Source organism: Eurytemora carolleeae, unplaced genomic scaffold, assembly GCF_000591075.1.
Source record: "Eurytemora carolleeae unplaced genomic scaffold, Eaff_2.0 scaffold886, whole genome shotgun sequence".
NCBI classification, from domain to species: domain Eukaryota; kingdom Metazoa; phylum Arthropoda; class Copepoda; order Calanoida; family Temoridae; genus Eurytemora; species Eurytemora carolleeae.
The window spans coordinates 76,978-100,148 of record NW_019402118.1 but is presented as its reverse complement, the minus strand read 5'-3'; the positions used below and the strand labels follow the sequence as shown (position 1 = coordinate 100,148).

The window sequence follows — 23,171 nt, the reverse complement described above, 5'->3', positions numbered from 1 at the left end:
CTCCTAACCTTGACGGCAGGTATCTAGACAAAAATATAAAATATCTCCTAACCTTGACGGCAGGTATCTAGACAAAAATATAAAATATCTCCTAACCTTGATAGCAGGTATCATGACAAAAAATATAAAAATCTCCTAACCTTGATGGCAGATATCTAGACAAAAATATAAAATATCTTTTAACCTTGATGGCAGGTATCTAGACAAAAATATAAGATATCTCCTAACCTTGATGGCAGGTATCATGATAAAAATATAAAATATCTCCTAACCTGGACGGCAGGTATCGAGACAAAAATATAAGATATCTCCTAACCTTGATGGCAGGTATCTAGACAAAAATATAAAATAAATTCCAATTTATTTTTCAGTAAAAAATGCTAACTACTTAAACTGTAAAAGTAAGTTTGAGCGACGCTCCAATGCCCAATTCAAAGCGGTGTAGTCTTGACAATTTCTTCTGATCCTAAATGTGGGGATAAAGTCGTTTTCTTGGTTAAATGTTCGGTTTAGCTGTTTTAAAGAACTAAGAATAAATTTGAATATTAGTTAAAAATTTATTTTCAGTGCTGATATTCGTCCCCTCAACCCCTTGCCAGCACAGAGGGATTCATGTATCGCAGCAACAGGAACTAAATTATTAAAAAAAATTTTAAAACTGACATTAAAACTACTTTCTGTATTGAATAGAGTCATGTTTGCGATTTCAGTGATCAGAATTTTGTGAACATTTAAAATTAATTCCAACAAGATATTACCACAGTTTTACTATGTACAAAGTGTCTCAAAAAACCGGGAAATAAGGGTCTACAGACTCGTTTGTAATCGGATTTTCAAGATTGAGACCATTTTTGATATCTACGTACAATTTCAGATTCAATGAGCCCAATTTAAGGTTTGTAGATCTAAAGATAACAATTTTATAGGCTCCTAAAGTTTCTCACTGGAGTGAGTAAATTTGGTAAAAATAAAGATAATCTCCGTTTGCACTAAGGGTCTTGTTTGTAATCGGATTTTTAAAATTGAGACCATTTTTTATGTAAACGTAAAATTTCCGATTCAATGAGCCTAATTTTAGACTTGTAGATCTAAAACTAACAATTGTGCTGTAATATTGAATATAAAATTGTGCAAACGGAGATTATCTTTTACCTTTTACTTCGCTCCAGTTGGAAACTTTAGGAGCCTATAAAATTGTATTTTTTTTTTAAATCTACAAGCTTAAAATAGGACTCATTGAATTGTAAATTGTTCGTAGATATCAAAAATGGTTTCAATCTTGAAAATCCGATTACAAACGAGTCTGTAGAACCCTGATACAAAATTGTGCACACGGAGATTATCTTTATTTTTACCAAATTACTCACTCCAGTTGGAAACTTTAGGAGCCTTTGAAATATTACAAAATTGGATTCATTGAATCGGAAATTGTAAATAGATTTAAATATGGTCTCAATCTTGAAAATCCGATTACAAACGAGTCTGTAGACTCTTATTCTCCCCGTTTTTGAGACACCCTGTATAAAAATTCGAAATTATAAAAACTTAAATTATTTTTTTTAAATGTTGATAATATGTTTCCTCAGTTGAAGGAAGAGTTTACGTTTGCGGAGGAAGTTCAGGTAGGGTTTAGATTCGAAAGGGATCATTCACGTTTTTCAAACTAATCCTTTAATTCTTCCCTTTTCGGAAAATAGTTTCAAGTTTTCGTTTTAAATCAATGTTTATTCAAGAAGTGATTTAGTTTTTCTTCATAAATATTCATAATTATAAACGTAATTTTATGTATGATAGTTGTTGTGAATCGTTGACAGCACTCTTTAAGTGAAAAGCCACTTTAAATTCCGTTAAATACATTTAAAAATGTTTTTAAAAAAATAATATTTTAAACTAAAATACAATAATTTTTTTCTCAGGAGTGTTTGGTGACTCTGTAGTTCACAATACATATTGGAAACAAATTATTAATATTTGTTCAATTAATTAATTTTGTTAAACATTTTTCATCTAACCGAAATCAGCCTGGAAACCCGACTTTGCTTGGAGTTTTTCCCCTCCAAAATCAACCCATTCAGCTTCGAATTTTTAAACCAGGCTTAGAAAATGCCCGTGGTCAAAAATTTGAGGCAAATAGGTTCAGGTGTTAAGATCGGACATCCAATAAAACAAACAAACAGAGATTGTTAAACTTTATATATATGTATAGATAAAGACATGTTCGTTAATAAATATTATTATCATTATCCGAAGGTTTTCTTCAAGTATTTCAGAAAAATCGGTGTTTTTTTCCTGGTGTAAAATGAAATGCTGATTTATTCCACATTATGTTCTAGAACGAAGTTGGCAGTTTGGTCCCTCAATGCCGTATAATACATCCCATGCTGCGTCAGCGGTGCACAACAGGTTAATGGAATTATTTTCTACATTTCTACATTTGTTTTCTACATTTTCTACATTTGTTTTGGTGGATTTTCACAAAATATATATCATAACATTTATTTAGTCACACATCTACTGAATATCATACAGAGTGAAGTGTTAAATACGACTTTGAGCTGCTCTCATTTGGATTTCATTTACAAGTTTGAAGAATTTTGATTGAAAAAAAAGATTTCAATTTACAATTTACTTTAGTATCCAAGCATTACTAATATTTAAGAAGTCTTGTTTGAAGTAAATGGTGGCGCTCCGACGACTAAAATAAATTGCAGGGTCTTAAATATTCAGGTCGCTAGAAATTTCTTTTAAATTCCCTTTTTCAGTGATCTCTACGTGTTTGGTGGATATACAAAACCAGTTTGTGGATATAAACCTCAGGTACACCTGGAATCCATTAAACTGTGGAATAGGAAGCACAGCAATTGTGTACTGTACACAAACCCAGTTTACTAAATAAGATGATTTTCGTCAATGTGAAATAAAAAACAAAATATTGATTAAATCTCTTATTTCTTTTCCACAGTTATATCGAACCCAATATATAATTCACACTGGAACCCATAAAATAATATAATTTCAGCAGACCTATCATAATCCTTTTTTTATACTATTTTCGAACTAAAAGTTGTAAAGTAAAAATATATTTAAAAAAAATAATAATTGTTTTAGGTTCAGGTGTTCAGTCATAGAAAGTAAGTATTTTTTTTTGGTAACAATCAAATCTTAAATAATGTCATCCTGAGTAATTCGAAATAAAAACAAAATTTTGCCCAGAAAATGATTTGAAAAAGTGCTTGTGAAATAAATTTTCTTTGTAGATTAATTTCAAAATGTTCAGCTATTTTATATATTTTCTGGTGAACCGGGTTTGGATCCTCCAAACCATATTGGAGGGTATGGATGTGCTGCAACTTTTGAGAATAGGTAAAATAACATGTTTCCTCATCAATCAATCAATCAAATCAATTCATTGATCAACCATATTGAAGAATATGAATTTGTTACAGCTTTTGAGAATATGTTATGTTAATGCTTACTCATAATTTAATCAATCAATCAATCAATCATTCAATCAATCAATCAATCAATCAAATATTCAATTAATCAATTCATTGATCATGCATGTATTTATTTATTTAATTTTATTTAATTTAGGATTTATGTAGCTGGTGGATATTTTACTGATGATGTATATTCTACCAGATGTGAGGTATTTTTAACATTTTTTATTTTTTGGGAGTAAACAGTTTAGTTTTTTAGTGGTGAAAACCATTTCAATGGTGGTAATTTTAAAGAAAGTGTAAAGTTTAAAGGATTTTTAGGGCAAGATTTTGGTTTCTTATATTCGAATTCAATCGCATTTTGGTCTGTAATTCAACAATCTTTAAACTTTTTTTTATTTTTTGGGAGTGTTCGCGAAAAAAAAGGGGGTATATAAATTTTTTTTAATGGTGATCGCTAATTATCTTACTTCTTCTTACTGTCTATTGAGAAAATGGTTAAACACGACTCATACCGAAGAACGTAGCGTCCATACAATTCATAAGAAAGTTGCGATATTCCACTTTGAGTTAAAAAAATCAAATTCATTCCTAACAAAGCTTTCAGATATTACAACCTATAATCATCGATTTTTTTTCGACACATTCATATATAGTTGATATTTCATAATATTTTTATATACACTGCTCTTAAAACAACGATTTTTTGTCTGCTAGGTGTCTCTCTCACGTGGAACCACAGAAACATCGAGAGCAGAGACATCAAGCGGCCAACTATTCGTTGTTTAAATTGCAAATTATATAAAAACAAATTTTACAAAATATCAACTATATACAAATATCTTCATTATTTTTGTCATAATTTTTTCCTATTACATTTTCTATTTTCTTCTTTTGTTGACAGCCCTTTTTACACAACCATTAGAGCTGCCAATATTCTAAACAGAGAACTAATCGAAAGAATTTAGAAAAATTTGTCATTTAATGTTCAGACATATGAACAGAATGATAGGGATATCTGACAGTTTTGTTTTTTCCTGACAGAATGTTCAAATTTTTAAACAAATTTGTCGTCATTTTGAAATTTATGGCGTTACGAGTTTAGGGTTCTTCTTGCAATGTTCTCATACAGTGGTATGCGATTATATCAATACAATGAAGAAGACTTTCGATTTCAAGTGCTTAAACATCATGGATACACATAAACTATAGAAGTCAAAAGAAACTGTTAAGAAAAAAAGCTTCTCTTTGATTACTTGTAAACTTGTAATTCGAAAAAAGCTTGCAAACAATCAAAACTTAAATAAAAATGTCGCCTTCATTTTTTAAACAAATTTGTCGTCATTTTGAAATTCATAGCGTTACGAGTTTAGGGTTCTTCTTGCAATGTTCTCATAGTGGTAGGCGATTATATCAATACAATGAAGACGACTTTAAATTTCAAGTGCTTAAACATCATGGATACACATAAACTATAGAAGTCAAAAGAAACTGTCAATGAAAAAAGCTTCTCTTTGATTACGTGTAAACTTGTAATTCGAACAAAGCTTGCAAACAATCAAAACTTAAATAAAAATGTCGCCTTCATTGTTTTGATATAAGAATGCATACCACTGTATATAAACAATGAGAACCAGACAAGTTCGGAATATAAAGACGGCATAGCAATAATTAAGTGTATTTAATCACTTATAAAATCACTTAGTGAAATGTGTCTGTATAAACTGCCGCAGTTGATGTGTTTCATGTTCATTTACCTATCAAAAGTTATAAATTGAGTTAAAAACTTTTTTCCTATTCCATAGTTTTCTGGTACTCACTGTAAACTTTTTTTTTGTTGTCTTTTGATTCCTTTCAAAATAAAAAATGGCTCTATGACGTGAATTACTTATTATTGTTAATGCAATGGTATGGAGTTACAATATATGTTCATTGCCCAATTTTTTCAAACCCTGCTCAATACAAAAATTAAACTGCTAACCTTCGTGGTTCGGATGCTAGGGAGGTTTTAAAAAAAGATGAACAAGTGTATATGTCCCTAAAACGTGCTTTAAATCATTAAAAAAATTGACGCAATTTAAAGATTGTCTAAATGAAAAAAATATTAATTTTCGAAAATTTGAAATTGTATTAAAGTGAAAACCAAATTTTGTAATTTCATTTTTCTTTACATCAATCACGTATTTCAAAGATATTAACACGATTTAAAGGATCTGGTGATTATATTTTTAGCAACAATATGCCCCTTTTCAAATTGAGAGTTACTTTAAATTATGAAATGTATGCATTCCTTTGTCCAGGAAACCTTAATTTTTTGATTATCATTCTATCTTAAATATTAACATTCACTTGAACAAAACTAGTTTATATAATATAAAACCTTTCAATTCATTTTATGAATGTAAGTGGTGTCCATCAAACAGGTAGAACTGATTACTCTCTACCAAAGAAGTGTTTTTTTATACCCCCCCCCTAGCTTATGTCCCTAAAAACGTGCTTTAAATCACTTCAAAAAATGACGCAATTTAAAAATGAAAAAAAAATTAATTTACGAAAGTCTAGAAAGCTATTGATCATTATAAATGACTTTAAGGAGGAAGAGTCGGACGAGAAGTTGACAACTTCAAACAGACTTCTAGGCATTTTCAACGATTAAATATATTTTTTTTGGTTGATTATTTAAACAAAAATTTGTTTCTTAATAAATAGGTAAATGTTGAAAAATGCAGAAAACTATGTTGATTATCTACAAATTCTAGATCCAATTACAAAGACTTGGTCACAGGTATAAAAAACAAAAAAGATTTTTCAGATATCTTAGATTTCTCTGCTTTCTTTTGTGGGTAATCAAGATAAAGTTCAAAACGAAATTTATTGTTTTAAGCAAATTCTTAAATCTTGACCAGCCCTAATGTCATGAAAAAGCACACACTAATTTATAAAAATCCACTATAACATATATTACAAATATTTTCTTTACAGGGCCCGACTATGATTCACCCAAGGATTTTAAACGTTTTTATAAGTTTAAATAAACTTTAACAAAACATTTATCAATTTTGATGACAATATCACGTAAGCAAGGCGTAATGTGTGCTTATATAACAATAAAAATTAATTTTTAAACAACAAGAACATTATGTAATACATAATCTTAAACAGTCACCACTAGGGTTGGAAATCGTTTTTAATAACAATCGAAATATTATAGTTTTTTTATTTGGTTTTGAATCTTTCAAAACTAACGATTTCCTCTCCTTGATCGTTATTAATCTATATATTAAGAATACTAAGTATACTATTTTAACACGCCTAAGGATCTTCATCAACGATAGTTAACAAAGGTACGATCATTAACGATCCTCAGAAACGACCTACGAACTATAAATTTAAAAAAGGGAAAACTACTACGTCTTTAAATTTTAAAAAAATCGAAACGATCGTTATTAAAAAGTATTATTTTTTTTTTTTGCGTTTTGCTATGTCGATAACAAAACGAGCAGTTTGTTTTCAGCAATGAGAAAAGGGTTCATCCCTTTTACTATACATAACATACAATGAAGTACAACCCAGGTTTAACCCTAAACAGGCTTTTGTCACACCCCTGTAATTGTTTTCCCCTAGCACTCTCAAATTAACACAATTTTGACCTTTACAGAAAAAATAATCTTTTTTGAATTCATATGCCAGGGTTAAAAGGCCAGTTCGTGTTTAAAAAACATATAAACTATCACGTAACATTAAAGCTACGGATCTGACGTCTACATTGTTAAAACGTGACATGTGAGATATCACATTTCAAAATAAGTAAAAAATGAAAATAAATAGTTTGAGCTTTTTCCACATTGTTTAAACCTCCCACAGCACCAGCACTATCAAAGCTGGTTGTCTAATTTTGTTTTCATTAAGCCGGCCTTGAAAAATTGAGCCATGAATATGCATTACAACACTTTACCTTTACTCTAAGTTGTCAAGTTATTTTTATTTTCATTGTAAACCCATGCTGTGTCTAACATAAAAAACCTGTTAAACAAAAATATAAGATTAATTTTAAATGAAGAGTTTGAACTTCAAAATTTGAGCGTAAAAGATTAAAAACGTTTCTAAACAGACGAAACCACGGCTGCTCTATAGTCACCTACCAAGGAAGAAAGGTAATTTATCTATTTTCTAAAATATTTCATCAAATAATTGGTTAAATATACAATTACTAGTTTTTATGCAATTTGGCATCTATTCCTTTTGTAAAAAGTTTGGCTTTTAATCCCACAATATTTCTTTTATCAAATTTACTGTAATGCTATGAAAGAATTTAAAAAATCGGGAATATACAAAAAAATGTAAAGGATTAACAATTTAAAAAGTTCTATACAACTAGGCTTTAACAAAAAAGTTCGCAGATTATTTAAAAAATTGCATGGATTTAGAAAAATTAATGAAAATCGAATTTTGTTGGAGGCTAATTTTTGAAATTCTGAGCATCCATAAACCTTCCCTGGGGTCATGTGAGGTCTCACACAAAATTTGGGCTCGAACGGTTCAGCCGTTTTGACGTTTATTGGACACAAAAAGACTGACAGAGAAGCAAAGTATATATTAAACGTTTGTGAGAGAAACGCGTCATATTGTCTAGATTTGCTAAAACATATTTTGTTTTATTACACATTTAATACTGGAAGTTGCAAAACTAATATTGTACATCTCTAGCAGCTCCTTTTGTGGTACCTTTTTTATAACCTCCTAGGGTATCTCCTCCTAGGGTATCTCCGGGTGTAAAAAGGTAAAAACTTTTCCCACGAAATTCCTTTTTAAAGATATTGTTTAGGGATTCTTAGTGGCAGGAGGATACAACAGTAAAGAATATTTTCTCAAGGCTGTAGAATTTCTTCCGTTAGAATTAGGTTAAATTAGATTATATAAATTTTAAAATCACAAACTCAGCTGAAAACTGGACTTCAACCAGTCAAAGTCATTTCAATTTTGATTCTATGTTATACAGCAGCATTTTCAATTAACAAGGGTACCCTTTCAACATTAATCGCCTAGCTTTTTCATCTTGAAAAGTGTTCAATTCTGACAAATTTTCTTTTTTGTTTCTGCAGCGTAAATCTCCATTCTGCAAGTTACTTGTACTGAGAAACCACAATTAAAAATAAGAAATTTTCAGATAAAACTACTTGGATATCTCATTTATTCATGATCAAGAAAACAATTGGTATATATGTACATCGGACAATACATAATTCTAAATTGAGGATAATTTGAAATTCAGTCGTCAGAGTTCGTCCCTTTAAGATATTTAAAAACTTAGCTTATAAAAATATATAATTTTAGGAGTTGGGAGTTGGGAATCCCTGCCAGCCATGCAACAGTACAGGGGTAGCAGGATGGGAGTACTCTCCATAGGGTAAATATATATTAGATAATTATATAATTATATAATTAAAATTATATAACTATAAAAGAAATATATATCAGTACTAGAGTTCAAGTGCCGGCGTTGCCGTTGAATTTTGAAAAAATAAAAAATAAACATATTTAATGTTGAAAAAAAAGTTCGAATATTTCCTTAAAAAATCAGGTAATTGGTCCAGCCGTTTGGCCACCAATAGCTTACACATATATAAAAAAGCTTTATTATATAGATATAATTGTATAATTATATAATTATAAAAATGCAGTCTTTCTAATTCGGGAACAGTTTTACATGCATGGGATTGCTTAGTTACTTAAAATAAACAAAATGTCCAATTTTTTTAAAACTTTAAAACCCCAAAAAAATTTCCATGAGTAAGTCTTGCATAGACTAAACAGATTGGACAGGGGGGGGGGTAGTTGTTATTAGCTTTGGTTAACCTAACTATCTCTATGTCCTGCACATCTTTGCTTGTCTGTCTGTTGGTTTCTTTGTAACTGAAAACGATGACCACAGGAATGGTTTATGGAATTAACCCCCTTTTTTCAACGTTATTTGCAGGCTAACGATTTACGTCGTAAGTGGAGACCTAGAAGGAAACGGGACTTTGATAGAAACTTTATCTGGTTATCAGACAAAATGGACAACTCTAGGGACCAGGTATAGTAAACAAAATGGACAACCCTAGGGACCAGGTATAGTGAACAAAATGGACAACCCTAGGGACCAGGTATAGTGAACAAAATGGACAACTTTATAAAACCAGGTATAGTGAACAAAATGGACAACTTTATAAAACCAGGTATAGTGAACAAAATGGACAACTTTATGGTTCAAGTGCATGTAGCAGACAAATTGGACAACTTTAGCGACCAGGTTTAGTTTACAAAATGAATTACTTTAGAGACCAGGTATAGTGGACAAAATGAATTACTTTAGGGACCAGGTATAGTGAACAAAATGAATTACTTTAGGGACCAGGTATAGTGGACAAAATGGAAACAATTAGGGACCAGGTATAGTGGACAAAATGGAAAAAATTAGGGACCAGGTATAGTGAACACAATGAAGGACTATAGGGACCAGGTATAGTGGACAAATGGACAAAATAAGGGACCAGGTATAGTGGACAAATGGACAAAATAAGGGACCAGGTATAGTGGACGAAATCGACAAAATAAGGGACCAGGTATAGTGGACAAAGTGGACAAAAATAGGGACCAGGTATAGTGGACAAAATGGACAAAATAAGAGACCAGGTATAGTGGACGAAATGGACAAAATAAGGGACCAGGTATAGTGGACGAAATGGACAAAATAAGGGACCAGTTATAGTGAACGAAATGGACAAAATTAGGGACCAGGTATAGTGGACGAAATTGACAAAATAAGGGGCCAGGTATAGTGGACGAAATGGACAAAATTAGGGACCAGGTATAGTGGACAAAATGGACAAAATAAGGGACCAGGTATAGTGGACGAAATGGACAAAATTAGGGACCAGGTATAGTGGACAAAATGGACAAAATAAGGGACCAGGTATAGTGGACGAAATGGACAAATTAAGGGACCAGGTATAGTGGACGAAATGGACAAAATAAGGGACCTGGTATAGTGGACGAAATGGAAAAATTAAGGGACCAGGTATAATGGACAAAACGGACAAAATAAGGGACCAGGTATAGTGGACAAAATGGACAAAATAAGGGATCAGGTATAGTGGACAAAATGGACAAAATAAGGGACCAGGTATAGTGGATAAAATGGACAAATTAAGGGACCAGGTATAGTGGACAAAATGGTCAAAATAAGGGACCAGTTATAGTGGATAAAATGGACAAAATAAGGGACTAGGTATAGTAAACAAAATGAACAAAATTAGGGACCAGGTTTAGTGGATAAAATGAACAAAATTAGGGACCAGGTAAAGTGGACAAAATGAACAAAATTAGGGACCAGGTATAGTGGACAAAATGAACAAAATTAGGGACCAGGTATGTGGACAAAATGGACAAAATTAGGGACCAGGTATAGTGGACGAAATGGACAAAATTAGGTAACAGTTATAGTTGACAACATGAACAAAATTAGGGATCATGGTATAGATAATGATTGGTAAAAGTTTTTACAAAATTATTTCAAACTTAAAAAATATCAAAAGAGTTTATTTTTAACGAAAACTATATTTTGCAAGATCGTTTTTTGCTCGTTTTTTATTATAATTTTTTTCATCATTGTAAAATTTGTTGAATAATTTTTGTGAAAGCAGAATTAACTTTTTTATTGCCTTTTGAAACTCCTAAACTCCTAATTGTAAAAAAAGAAACTAAGCAATATTGGTCTGCCATAGATTTAGCTGACAATATGCATAACTTTTTAAACATTTCCAAAAACTTGAATTCCAAAAATATTTTCAGGTTACTTCGTGAGAAGTCCTATGCAACCTTTTTACCAGTCTAGAAAACTAGGGAACATGGAGGGAGGAGCTCAAGTGCCATGCACCCTTCCCCTCATCTGTAATTATGTTAATCAGCAAAAGGAGTTTTTGCCACAAACTCAGATTTATTAATCCTTTAATCTTTGCCGTTTAAAACATTAAATCAAATCTTCTAAGTTTAAAATATCATAGATCTACATCATGGTCCAAAAATAGCTCTCTAGGAAATTACCAATAAACTTACAAACATAATTAGTGAAAATATAGAAATCCCTCCTAAAATGAATTAATTTTTTGCTGATATTTCGGAGTTCTGAAAATAACTGTGTTAAAAATGCAGATATTAACTATTCATAATACTATTATTTTGGTTTGCAGAGTTTTACAGATTTTAACGTCATAATGATTCACAATAACTAATTCATATCAAAACCAAAATAATCAAATGTTTTAATTTTAACTCAATCAAAACTATAAACACTCTACAGAGGAAATATTGTACATAGATATTATTTGTTAATGAATAATTTTTTAAGAACTCTTGAATACTTTAATTTGAACCATTTATATATTGATTTAATTATAATGTATTTACTGAAACGAAAAATGTGCATAAAATATATAAAAGGAGAAATAATCAAATATTATCTTCTTTTTTGATTGTTTATCCTGGTGTTTAAAATTTGACAATACTTTAAAATTTGACAATCCTTTAAAATTTGACAATACTTTAAAATTTGACAATCCTTTAAAATTTGACAATACTTTAAAATCTAAAACTTTTGTGTTAAACAACTATTCAAGGGATGTACTGCCTTTTATTTATTTCTTTATCTTTTCAAACAAACTCCGCATTAACGCACATTTTTTTTGTGTTATTTCATGATCACTATGATCTTGCCAGGTTACAATTGTTGCATTAAACGTGCTGGGTCGACTGTACAGTGTACACTGGGTAGCCTGATGACTAAGTAGTACAACGGACTGGATATATGCAGTACGTGCTGTACCAGCACGGATCCTACAACTTTAAAACGGGGATGTGATCTTTTGTATTCTATACTAGGAATCCTCTGTAAACTTAATAATGTAATCACAAGTATAATTTAAAACTGTTTTAAGATCTATCGGAAATATTAATATTTAGATTTAAAAAAAAATTCTTATTGCAATCATATGATTAATGTGAAGTCAAACTCTATGTAAACACGATGTATATAGCAAGGTTTTTGTCTCTACATTTAGTAGATTTGAAAAAAATTAGTTTTATATCTTATATTGCACAACCAAATAAATCTTTACAAAAATAGAAATATATTTTTTTAGAATGATAACAAAATAACGCTTGAAAATAATGCTTCGATTAAAATGTAAACAGGTTGCCGGTCATTATACAAAAACTGCATTAAATATAGTTTAAATACAATAAAAACAACAAATACAATAACACCTATACATTAAATGAAGGGTCTGATTAACAGCTGTACCGTTAAAATGAGAAATCTTTGTTTTTTATTCAGTTCCACACAAGGAGAATACACGACACCCTCATATCATGCCTTTGTTTCTAGAAGTAATACGAGAACATTATGTTTGTTTACTTTTCTACCAGGAAATCTGTTTTGGTGTACCTTCCTTGATTAACCCTATGATTGTTTCCTTGTGTACCTTCCTTAATTAACCCTATGCTTGTTTCCTGGTGTACCTTTCTTGATTAACCCTATGATTGTTTCCTTGTGTACCTTCCTTAATTAACCCTATGCTTGTTTCCTGGTGTACCTTCCTTGATTAACCCTATGCTTGTTTCCTTGTGTACCTTCCTTGATTAACCCTATGCTTGTTTCCTTGTGTACCATCCTTGATTAACGCTATGCTTGTTTCCTGGTGTACCTTCCTTGATTAACCCTATGCTTGTTTCCTGGTGTACCTTTCTTGATTAACCCTATGCTTGTTTCCTTGTGTACCTTCCTTGATTAACCCTATGCTTGTTTCCTGGCATACCTTCCTTGATTCACCCTATGCTTGTTTCCTTGTGTACCTTCCTTGATAAAACCTATGCTTGTATCCTGGCGTACCTTCCTTGATTAACCCTATGCTTGTTTCCTTGTGTACCTTCCTTATTATCTTGGATTGTTTGTCGCTTATTTTATAGATTTTATAGACAGTAAATCAGCAGAAAATCAATTAGATCACTGATTGGTTAATAAACTAGCAAATAACAAGGTTAAACAGATCAAATACACAAAGCTTTAGTAATTAAATTCGACTTTTCCATGCCCCCCCCCTCTCCTCTCCCCTCGTGTGATTTTCCTGGAAATTCAAACAAAACTTTTTATTTGATAATTAAACAACGACGACAAAGAATGTAACAAAAAATAACTTATCTTTTTCAGTTATTTGCTTCTGTTATCTTTCATTGTTTACAAACATTTTCTGTAGATTTTCTGTAATTTTTATTAAAAGACGACATTTAAAGAATTTGTAAAAATCTGCGAACAAATTCATAAAGAATAAGAAATTCAATATAATGTTGACATGTAGCATTTTCTGTTGTAATGATTAGAACGATCTTTATTATCCATGTTATTAATATATCTTATCTATTTCAATGTGACCCTGACCGGCCAATCCGGTCAGTTTGATTTACCTGTATATAAATAAATTAGTACTACATAAAACGTTGTGATATACTGACGAATACAGAGCCTTGAGTTTTGGCTAGAGATTGAGAGCCTTGAGTTTTGGCTAGAGATAGAGTCAGTGAGACTTTGAGTAGAGTAATCTCGGGACCTAGATTTATTACAGACAAAGAAATAATTGATTCTAACATTGATTTATTGACAAATGCCATTGAGAAATATGTTCCTAAATATCTAATTAGTTTACTGTAGAAAGTAGAATTTGTGATATATTTTTCGTCGTCGTTAGTAAATAATCAAAAAAATCGATTTTTAAAACATAACCACCCAAATGGATGAATTTGAACGTCGACTTTGTGCTAAAACTCAGTAATTATACATCATTAAAAGTTTTATGTCTCAAATGATTCCATAGAAATTTCTCCACAATTCTATATTCTCATTCAACTACTTTACATTGCAAGTCACTCCCTTTATGGGTTGAATACCTTGATGTTTGATGTCATATTTTATTTTTTCCCCGAGCATTGGGGGGTATATATTTATAGTTCTTGAAAATATATACCTATGTTATAAACCCTGGAAGGCTAATCCAGAATTTAGCAGTAATTTATTACCTAGTAATTAAAGGTCACTTGTAATCACAAGATCGGATGCTATCCTGTTTGAATTACCGCCGTTTGAACTATTGTTCATTTACACTATTGTTCGTTTGAACTACAGCACACAGTTCAAACAACCATTAGTATAAACAAGTTTGTTTCATGCTCATTTGAACTATATTTTGTTCATATTTGAACTACTCTTCATTTGAATTATTTAAACATAAAGGTTCAAAAGAACCTTAAAAATAGTACAAATGAACATAAAAATAGTACAAATGAACATAAAAATAGTACAAATGAACATTAAAATAGTACAAATGAACAAAAAATAGTTCAAATGAACAAAAAAGTAGTTTAAATGAACGAAAAAATAGTTCAAATGCACAGAAATAGTTCAAATAAACAAAAAATAGTTCATATATAGTTATATATACAGGAACTAAACAAATTTTAGATTATTGTTTGGTTTATTTGAACTATTTTTATGTTCATTTGAACTCTTTGAACATCATAGCTACAGCACTCGGCCGGCCCACTAGCCTGCCCAGAAATTGTCTTAACCTAACCTAACCCTACATATCGGGCATCACTTTGTCAACTTGATAAATGAGCTGCAGGCAGCGCTCGACCCTCTAGCCGCAGTGCTCAGCCCAGAAAATGTCTTAACTTAACCTAACCCCACATTTGAACTATTTTTATGTTTTTCCACAATATTATTAATTTGAACTATTTTTTTGTTCTCTTGAACTATATTTTTGTTATTTTGAACTATTTCATGTTCATTTGAACTATTTTATGTTACACTTTCAACAATATGACTGTTAAAACAAAACAAACATTCGCATTGGCAACCCAGATGCACGTGATATTAATGTGTGCATAACATAGTCAATTTAAAATGCTAATATAAAAACAAATTGTCGTGACTGGTCTAATTCAAATTACACAACCGCTTTATAAACAAGTAGTTAATTAAAGACTGTGTGCCTCTAGATTATCCATCCTGGGTTTCCTGTACTCAGTGGTGGGTTTCCTGTACTCAGTGATGGGTTTCCTGTTCTCAGTGATGGGTTTCCTGTCCTCAGTGATGGGTTTCCTGTACTCAGTGGTGGGTTTCCTGTACTCAGTGATGGGTTTCCTGTTCTCAGTGATGGGTTTCCTGTAATCAGTGGAGGGTTTCCTGTGCTCATCTCCAATCATCTGGTTTTCCCCACAGCTCCAATCCAACGAACCAAGTAGATTTAGACTGACTGCTTCTTAGATTTTCCATCCTTCTACTGGGTATCCTTTACTTAGTGATGGGTTTCCTGTAATCAGTGATGGGTTTCCTGTTCTCAGTGATGGGTTTCCTGTACTCAGTGGTGGGTTTCCTGTGCTCATCTCCAATCATCTGGTTTTCCCCACAGCTCCGATCCAACGAACCAAGTAGATTTAGACTTACTGCTTCTTAGATTGTCCATCCTTCTACTGGGTATCCTTTACTTAGTGATGGGTTTCCTGTAATCAGTGATGGGTTTCCTGTCCTCAGTGATGGGTTTCCTGTGCTCATCTCCAATCATCTGGTTTTCCCCACAGCTCCGATCCAACGAACCAAGTAGATTTAGACTGACTGCTTCTTAGATTGTCAATCCTTCCACTGGGTATCCTTTACTTAGTGATGGGTTTCCTGTCCTCAGTGATGGGCTTCCTGTGCTCTCCTCCAATCATCTTGTTTTTCCCACAGCTCCGATCTAACCTAGCAGATTTAGACTGACTGCTTGTTAGATTGTCCATCCTTCTACTGGTTATCCTTTACTTAGTGTTGGGTTTCCTGTCCTCAGTGATGGGTTTCCTGTGCTCTCCTCCAATCATCTTGTTTTTCCCACAGCTCCGATCTAACCAAGTAGATTTAGACTGACTGCTTGTTAGATTGTCCATCCTTCTACTCTGTAGGGAGTTGGCAAATTTCTTCATCTTTTGCGCAACTAACTTGTGTTTTAGATGCAGAAACCCAGACAAGCAACTTTTCTTGGGCTTATCACGCCTTGTACATGCAGTGTGAGTAGGACTTACATTCCATGCAGAAACTTGAGTCTGGTTTTCTATACTAGGCTGATTTCATGGTAACAAAAATGGAAATAAAAATATTTATTTTTTGCGACTTCTAGAAAGTGTATATTAATATTTTTTATTAATATTAAACAGCTTGCAGCTTCAAACAAAGTTTTTAATAATTAGAAGGAGCTGTTCTTCTATCAACAGATTAACAAATAATTCACGAAATTTGTCGTTATTCTTTAAAGGCGTTTGGTTAATTCTTTAAAATTTTCCGTTAACAGTTTATTTAGCCTAATAGAAAATGAAAATTTTCGCAAAAATTAAGAAAAAACTTTCATAAACAATTTTCGCGAACTACGATGCATTTTCGCGAAAATATTTCTTAAATGTTGAAGATGATTTTTAAAAGGTAATAGAGAACTATATGTTTTAAAAGGTAATAGAGAACTATATGTTTTAAAAGGTAATAGAGAACTATATGTTTTAAAAGGTAATATAGAACTATATGTTTTAAAAGGTAATAGAGAACTATATGTTTTAAAAGGTAATAGAGAACTATATGTTTTATGCCTTAATTGTTAGAAACATTCATCTTTATTATGTATTTCTAGATTATTAACATTCATCTTTATTATGTATTTCTAGATTATTTTTTTTTGTAGAAACTCAATTGTTCATCAAAAACATGGTGTGTTGCAAAAGAGATTGAATGAAAATTTATAAACCCCCAGTACTAAACAATCAAATATAAAAGCTGCCATTCCTTCCCTATTAGACGTCTCAGCTTAAAATAATATCATATTTCTTCATGATACAAACTAAAGTTCATACATTCAACAATAACATTGGACTAAAAAAACTTTAAAGTTTTGTTTTTTGAAGAATAAATATACATAAAGTAAGAAAATACGTTCAGTTGCCAATTTTTTTTTATGACAAATTTTTCATCAAGAATTGTGTAGCATTAAGTAGCACATAAAACCCTTTATTTTAAGAAATAAAAAAACTTGACAAATGCGTCAGCGTCAGACTTTTAAAAGAGTAACAAAATGAAATGAGATTTTACAATTTTGTTTGCAAAATAAGCTGGAAAATAAGCTGGAAAAAATTGTGGAAACAAATATTGCTGTTTTTGTGAATAATAAGAGTAGCTGGCCTATCCGTCTATATTTAAGCTTATAAAAATCTTAAAAATTTAAAAAATGAAATTTTGAACAAATAAATAAGAAAGCGTCTGCCTGGGTTCCACTTATAAACAGCATTGCAATAAATGTATTTTAAAATGTATTGTCCTACCCTGGACAGAAAAATATGTATCCCATCAGATATCTGATCAGAGAGGAATTAAATAATAAATCAGTAGAACAATGATTGACACCAATGAGCTCAAAACGCCGAAAGTTCTGACTTCTTGGTAAATAGACTAAACACTAAAAAAATGATGATTAGATCTTTCTCTGGGTCCGGAATCCTGAGGCCGAATTCAAATAATTTACACCGCATTGCTGAACCGTCAAAAACGGGTTCGAATTGAGCTCCAGATCAAATCTCGAAACACTGAATACAATTTCAAGAGGAACCAACCATGCTTGACATGCATCTCAAATTGAGACACGGCTCAAATTCTTTATATTTGGCCTCTGATATACTTGAAGATTTATAATACCCTTTCAGGGATTTTCATTCGCTATACCTGGTTAATGGTCTCATTAAAATGTTTTAGCCTTTGCATTATACAATTCATTATTTTGAGCTAAAGACAGACACATTATTGGTCTGAAATGAATTCAAAGTGTCCTTATAATGGCAATTGTTGTCCTTGTAATGATTAATAAAACATTGCTTATAGTTTTTGTTATCAACCTTTGCACTTGATATGGGACACAATCCTAAACTGCCATCTTTCCAATTAGGTAAAATATAAAAACTAAATAACTGTTTTATGGTGGATCTTGAAAACTTGCTTCAAATAATGTTTCACTTTTTAAATGTTTTACTTTTAAAAATTTATAAACATTAATATTGCTGGAATTAGGGTAATTAATCATTTTTGAAAATGATCGTTAAACGACCATTTTTTGTTTCGTTTTTCAATTGTTTTGAACTTTTGGAAAACGAATAACGATCGTTTTTGAATAGAATTGTCATCCCTAAATGTTAAAACTTTAATAGAGCATTCCTAATCCCTAACTTTCTTAGAAGGGAGTGTTGTATAATAAGCAAGGATACTCTTGATACACTTCAATGTATGTAAAGACGACCTTTATATCAATGGACACTCTAAATCACCATATGATGTCAAACTGCTTATTTTAAAGAATAATAAATTTCACGGCTAACTTAATATAAACAAGATCTAAAATTGAAAACTTGCATTAGAATTGCATTCTTTGTTCTCACAATCAATATTTGTTAAATGTGATGATTTCAAGTTAAGTATCAGTGACGCCATATGAGGATTTAGAGTCATTGCTATGAAGACGACATTTACATACATTGGAGCTCATCAAGAGTATCTAACCTTATTATACAACCTTGGTTTTATATCAAGCAAAGTTCAGCGAAATTCTTTTTTTTCCATCTCCATAGACAATTTTATGATAGATCAGTCACATCCTTATATACTGTTTTAATGTGAGAACTATAGTCAGGTCCAGGCCTGGGTAGTGAGGAGTTATTGTTTACCAAATCAGACCATTAGTAGAGCCCATTATTCTGAATTAATGTGCTACTATAACTGTTTTTCCAGCAGTCAGCTTTCATCCCAGCAAGGATGAAGTTGTTGCGCATATGGATGTTCTTAGCAGGTAAATAATATCTTCAAGTGAATCAGAGTGAATTCCTACGTACAGAGAGTACAGGAAAAAAGTATTTAAGTTATTGTGTACTGCAGTTATAGCCTGAAACTCACCCATCACCACTGTTTCGCGATTACATAATTTATTATTTACATTAATATTAAACAACTTTTTTATTCAATATTAAATACTGACCATCAACATTTTCTAATTAAAAAAAATAGGCTTTAACTTTTTGCTGATATTTTGACATCATAAAATATCTAAAAGAAAGTGAAATGTTTATTTGATTATGCATGTTATTATTACCTAAACACTGCTTTTACTCAAACATTAAAAAATTTTCAAGCAATAAAATCGAGTGATGCATAACAATGCAGGTATTTTGATTGTTGAATCCTTAATCAAGAAATTATATTGGTTTTCAACTAAGAATAAGATAAATCTAAAAATATTTATATTTCTATTATATAACTCAATATTAAACCTTAAAAGAAATTATAAACCAAAGGTGCATTAATTTGAAAAAAATTACAATGAACCTTTTTGGGTTCTTTTATACTCTCAAGTCTGAAAAGCAAAGAGAATAGAATATATATTGGATTGGAATTTACTAGAAAAAAGTGTAAAACGGCCATTTTGTTGTACTGTTTCCATCTTGCAGGTGTACTTCACATTTTTGCGCTATATAACTTTTTGGGCCCTGGAACATCATTATATAGAAAATCTAAAATTAACATTAAAAGAAAACCAAATTATGAAATAAGTGGTTTAATGTTTGAGCAATGATCATTTCACATAGATTCTATGCCTTTCACTTTACAAACGATGATTTTCCATTTTAACAATAAATCAAATGATATTTTTTATTCACCTAATTCATTTTATAAAGTTTATTTAACACCTTTAAAAAAATCGAAATTGAAATGGATAGTCTAGGGAACATACTATATTAATCATATAATTTGTGAACATTTACATGATTTGTACACTTTAAACTCTCTTTCAGGCTGAAAGGGACTGAAAAAATTCATACCGAGGGATTGTCTAAATTCCACTCTAATAGATATTCTATTGTCTTTTCTGAAAAGCTATAAAAAAGAAACATGTGTCTCTAGACCCCCATGTATTTCTAGGGAGAAGTTCCTTTACTTTTTTACTCTTTTGTGTGATTTAAAATTTTTTTAAAGTATTAATTTCTATAATTTCAGTGCTAGGTTGGAAATGTACAGCCAAGCAGTATCCCATTATGAATGAAACAATCCTATACTATGATTATAATGATGATTACTACGACTATTATTATGAATATTACTATGAATATTATTACTATGAAGATTATGCAACTGCAGCACCAGAAAATAAAATATTCAATAAACAGGAATTGTCTAAACAAATAAAAGGAAATCCATCCAGCTCATACAGGGTTTCTTCAATTGTTCCTTTTTTAGCAGAGACAACCGTATCGACAACGAAAAAAGATCCAGACACAAATATTGTAATTGAAGATGATTATTATTATTATGATTATGCTACCACTCCGAAGCATACAACAGGAGCAACAACTCATTTATTTTCTAGGAGCACAATATCAACATCAACCAAACCGTCTTCAAGTAGCAGCACAATATCAACATCAACCAAACCGTCTTCAAGTAGCAGCACAATATCAACATCAACAATACGGTTTTCAAGTAGCAGCACAATATCAACACCAACAATATGGTCTTCAAGAAGCAGCACAATATCAACATCAACAATACGATCTTCAAGTAGCAGCACAATATCAACATCAACAATAGGGTCTTCAAGTAGCCGCACATACTCAACATCAACAATACGATCTTCAAGTAGCAGCGAATAATAAATTTCACGGCTAACTTAATATAAACAAGATCTAAANTCAAGTAGCAGCACAATATCAACATCAACAATACGATCTTCAAGTAGCAGCTCAATATCAACATCAACAATACGGTCTTCAAGTGGTAGCACAATATCAACATCAACAATAGGGTCTTCAAGTAGCAGCACAATATCAACATCAACAATACAGTCTTCAAGTACAAAGTCGGGAATTCTTAACAGCACTACTTCTGCCAAAGTTACAACCATTTTAGAAACGTCTTCTGTGAAAATTGATAATACAAGCACACACTCTAGCACATCTATAGGGAGAATTGTCATTCTTTTATTAATTATTATCTTTTGAGAGTATCCAAGCTGTATCAATTAACCATGCATCTGATTTTTAATTTTTGTTTCTTTCTATTCAAATTCAAAAGTTTTAAACAAAGTTCCATTAGTTTTTAGTTTTAAGAATGCCATTCCAAAATTTAGAAAGTTCTACTTCAAGTTTTATTCCCAGCGGTATGGAATCTTCAACTTCTGCAAGTCCAGTAAATGAAGGAGATATATCTACGAAGGAAACAACTTCAGCAGGAAATGAGATATTTACCCCAAGCCTGAAAATTAATAACACAACCATGACCAGTTCAACCAAAAATATCAAAATTACTGCTAGTATAGTAGAGGAAAGGACAACCACATTAAACCTCACATATACTAAAAGTGAAGCAACTGGTGATGCTACCACAACTAATGAGAATATATCTCTTACTACCCCAACAAACAATGATTTAATAGCTTCAACCCTTTCAAACTTATTGAATAACGGATCTAGCCTACCAAGCTCTGAGAATGATGTCGTAAATTCCCCAATTTCAGAAACTACATATACTGATACCAGTAAAATAAGTGATGGAATACCTACTGCAAGTGTGGCAAATAATGAAACAACAACTTTAAATTTAGATGATATAAACACAAGCACTCCAAGCTCTCTAAATGAATTAAGAAGTACGAAGACTACAAATAATTTGTCTGATGCAACGCCTGAAAACAGTATTAAAACTGAAAAAACAACATCATTCATATTGAATTCTACTTCAGCTATAACTGAAGGAATTAATTTAGGCAATAATTCATCAAGTAGCTTGACAGGCAGTACTGCTAGCAGTAGTTCAACAGAAGCAAGAAATTCATCAGAGTCCAGTAGTTCCTTCACTAATTCAACATTCAGTCCAATATCAGTCAACAGCTACTCTACTACTACAATATCAACAACATTTACAGCAAGTACTATACTAAGTAGTTCTACGTTTACCAGTAGTTCTGTTATTCATACATCTAATACATTAGACAATGAGTCTTCAACAGGATCAAGTATGTCTGGAAATCAAAATGCCAACAGCAGTACAAAACAAAATACATCTACGTCAAGAACCTTAGCTATCTCTACAAGTTCTCACATTACTTCTACATTAACAACTGGAGACAAAAGCACCACAGCAGCAATGGAACTAATTATACCTGAAAAAGACAGGTTAAATGAAACACTACCATCCTTTAGTTTTACCCTTCCTTCATTTACTTTTTCCGAATTAGGAAACTTATCATTACCAGGAAGTACATCAACCATCAACAACATTTCATCAAGCAGTTTTTCATCTCTAAGCTCAGAAGCAAGGAGCTCATTATCATCTGAAACCATTGTCACAGAACCAACAGAAGAATTGATTACAACTATTTTTAGTACTTTACATAGCAGTTCATCAACTAATGCTAATACTGCTGGAAGCACAACTACAGCATCTACTGCATCTACTTCAAGTACTGCTAGAAGTACAACTACAGCATCTACTGCATCTACTTCAAGTACTGCTAGAAGTACAACTACAGCATCTACTGCATCTACTTCAAGTACTGCTAGAAGTACAACTACAGCATCTACTGCATC

The 23,171-nt window shown here is 31.5% G+C and overlaps 2 protein-coding genes and 1 long non-coding RNA gene across 3 annotated transcripts in view; all 3 read left to right on the top strand.

Annotated features, from left to right (window-relative positions):
* The first annotated feature begins 2,328 nt into the window (after window positions 1-2,328).
* Window positions 2,329-3,203, top strand: LOC111717913 (uncharacterized). The gene is made up of 3 exons (XR_002768954.1): window positions 2,329-2,403; window positions 2,763-2,817; window positions 3,109-3,203. It is a non-coding gene; the product is annotated as an uncharacterized LOC111717913 (long non-coding RNA).
* An 89-nt stretch (window positions 3,204-3,292) lies between these two features.
* On the top strand, window positions 3,293-11,395 carry LOC111717908 (uncharacterized). Its single transcript, XM_023493369.1, has 10 exons — window positions 3,293-3,363; window positions 3,595-3,649; window positions 6,034-6,079; window positions 6,170-6,225; window positions 6,423-6,445; window positions 7,552-7,594; window positions 8,266-8,341; window positions 8,775-8,847; window positions 9,418-9,516; window positions 11,274-11,395. The coding sequence occupies exons 5-10, from the start codon at window positions 6,432-6,434 to the stop codon at window positions 11,314-11,316; spliced, it is 348 nt and encodes a 115-aa protein (XP_023349137.1). The 5' UTR covers window positions 3,293-3,363; window positions 3,595-3,649; window positions 6,034-6,079; window positions 6,170-6,225; window positions 6,423-6,431; the 3' UTR covers window positions 11,317-11,395.
* Window positions 11,396-19,225: 7,830 nt separating this feature from the next.
* The window catches only part of LOC111717911 (serine-rich adhesin for platelets), a gene marked incomplete in the record, with an annotated part of 17,751 nt that continues 13,805 nt past the window's right edge, over window positions 19,226-23,171 (top strand). Inside the window, 4 exon segments of the mRNA XM_023493371.1 lie at window positions 19,226-19,381; window positions 20,584-21,222; window positions 21,280-21,546; window positions 21,713-23,108. Of these exon segments, the coding sequence (XP_023349139.1) occupies window positions 19,369-19,381; window positions 20,584-21,222; window positions 21,280-21,546; window positions 21,713-23,108 (2,315 nt within the window).

What these genes read in the sequence shown, in the direction of transcription:
- LOC111717908 (XM_023493369.1), top strand. An exon ending in ATTTCTTCCGTTAGAATTAG is followed by an intron (nt 8,342 to 8,774) that starts GTTAAATTAGAT and finishes ATATAATTTTAG; the next exon opens with GAGTTGGGAGTTGGGAATCC. An exon ending in ATGGGAGTACTCTCCATAGG is followed by an intron (nt 8,848 to 9,417) that starts GTAAATATATAT and finishes CGTTATTTGCAG; the next exon opens with GCTAACGATTTACGTCGTAA.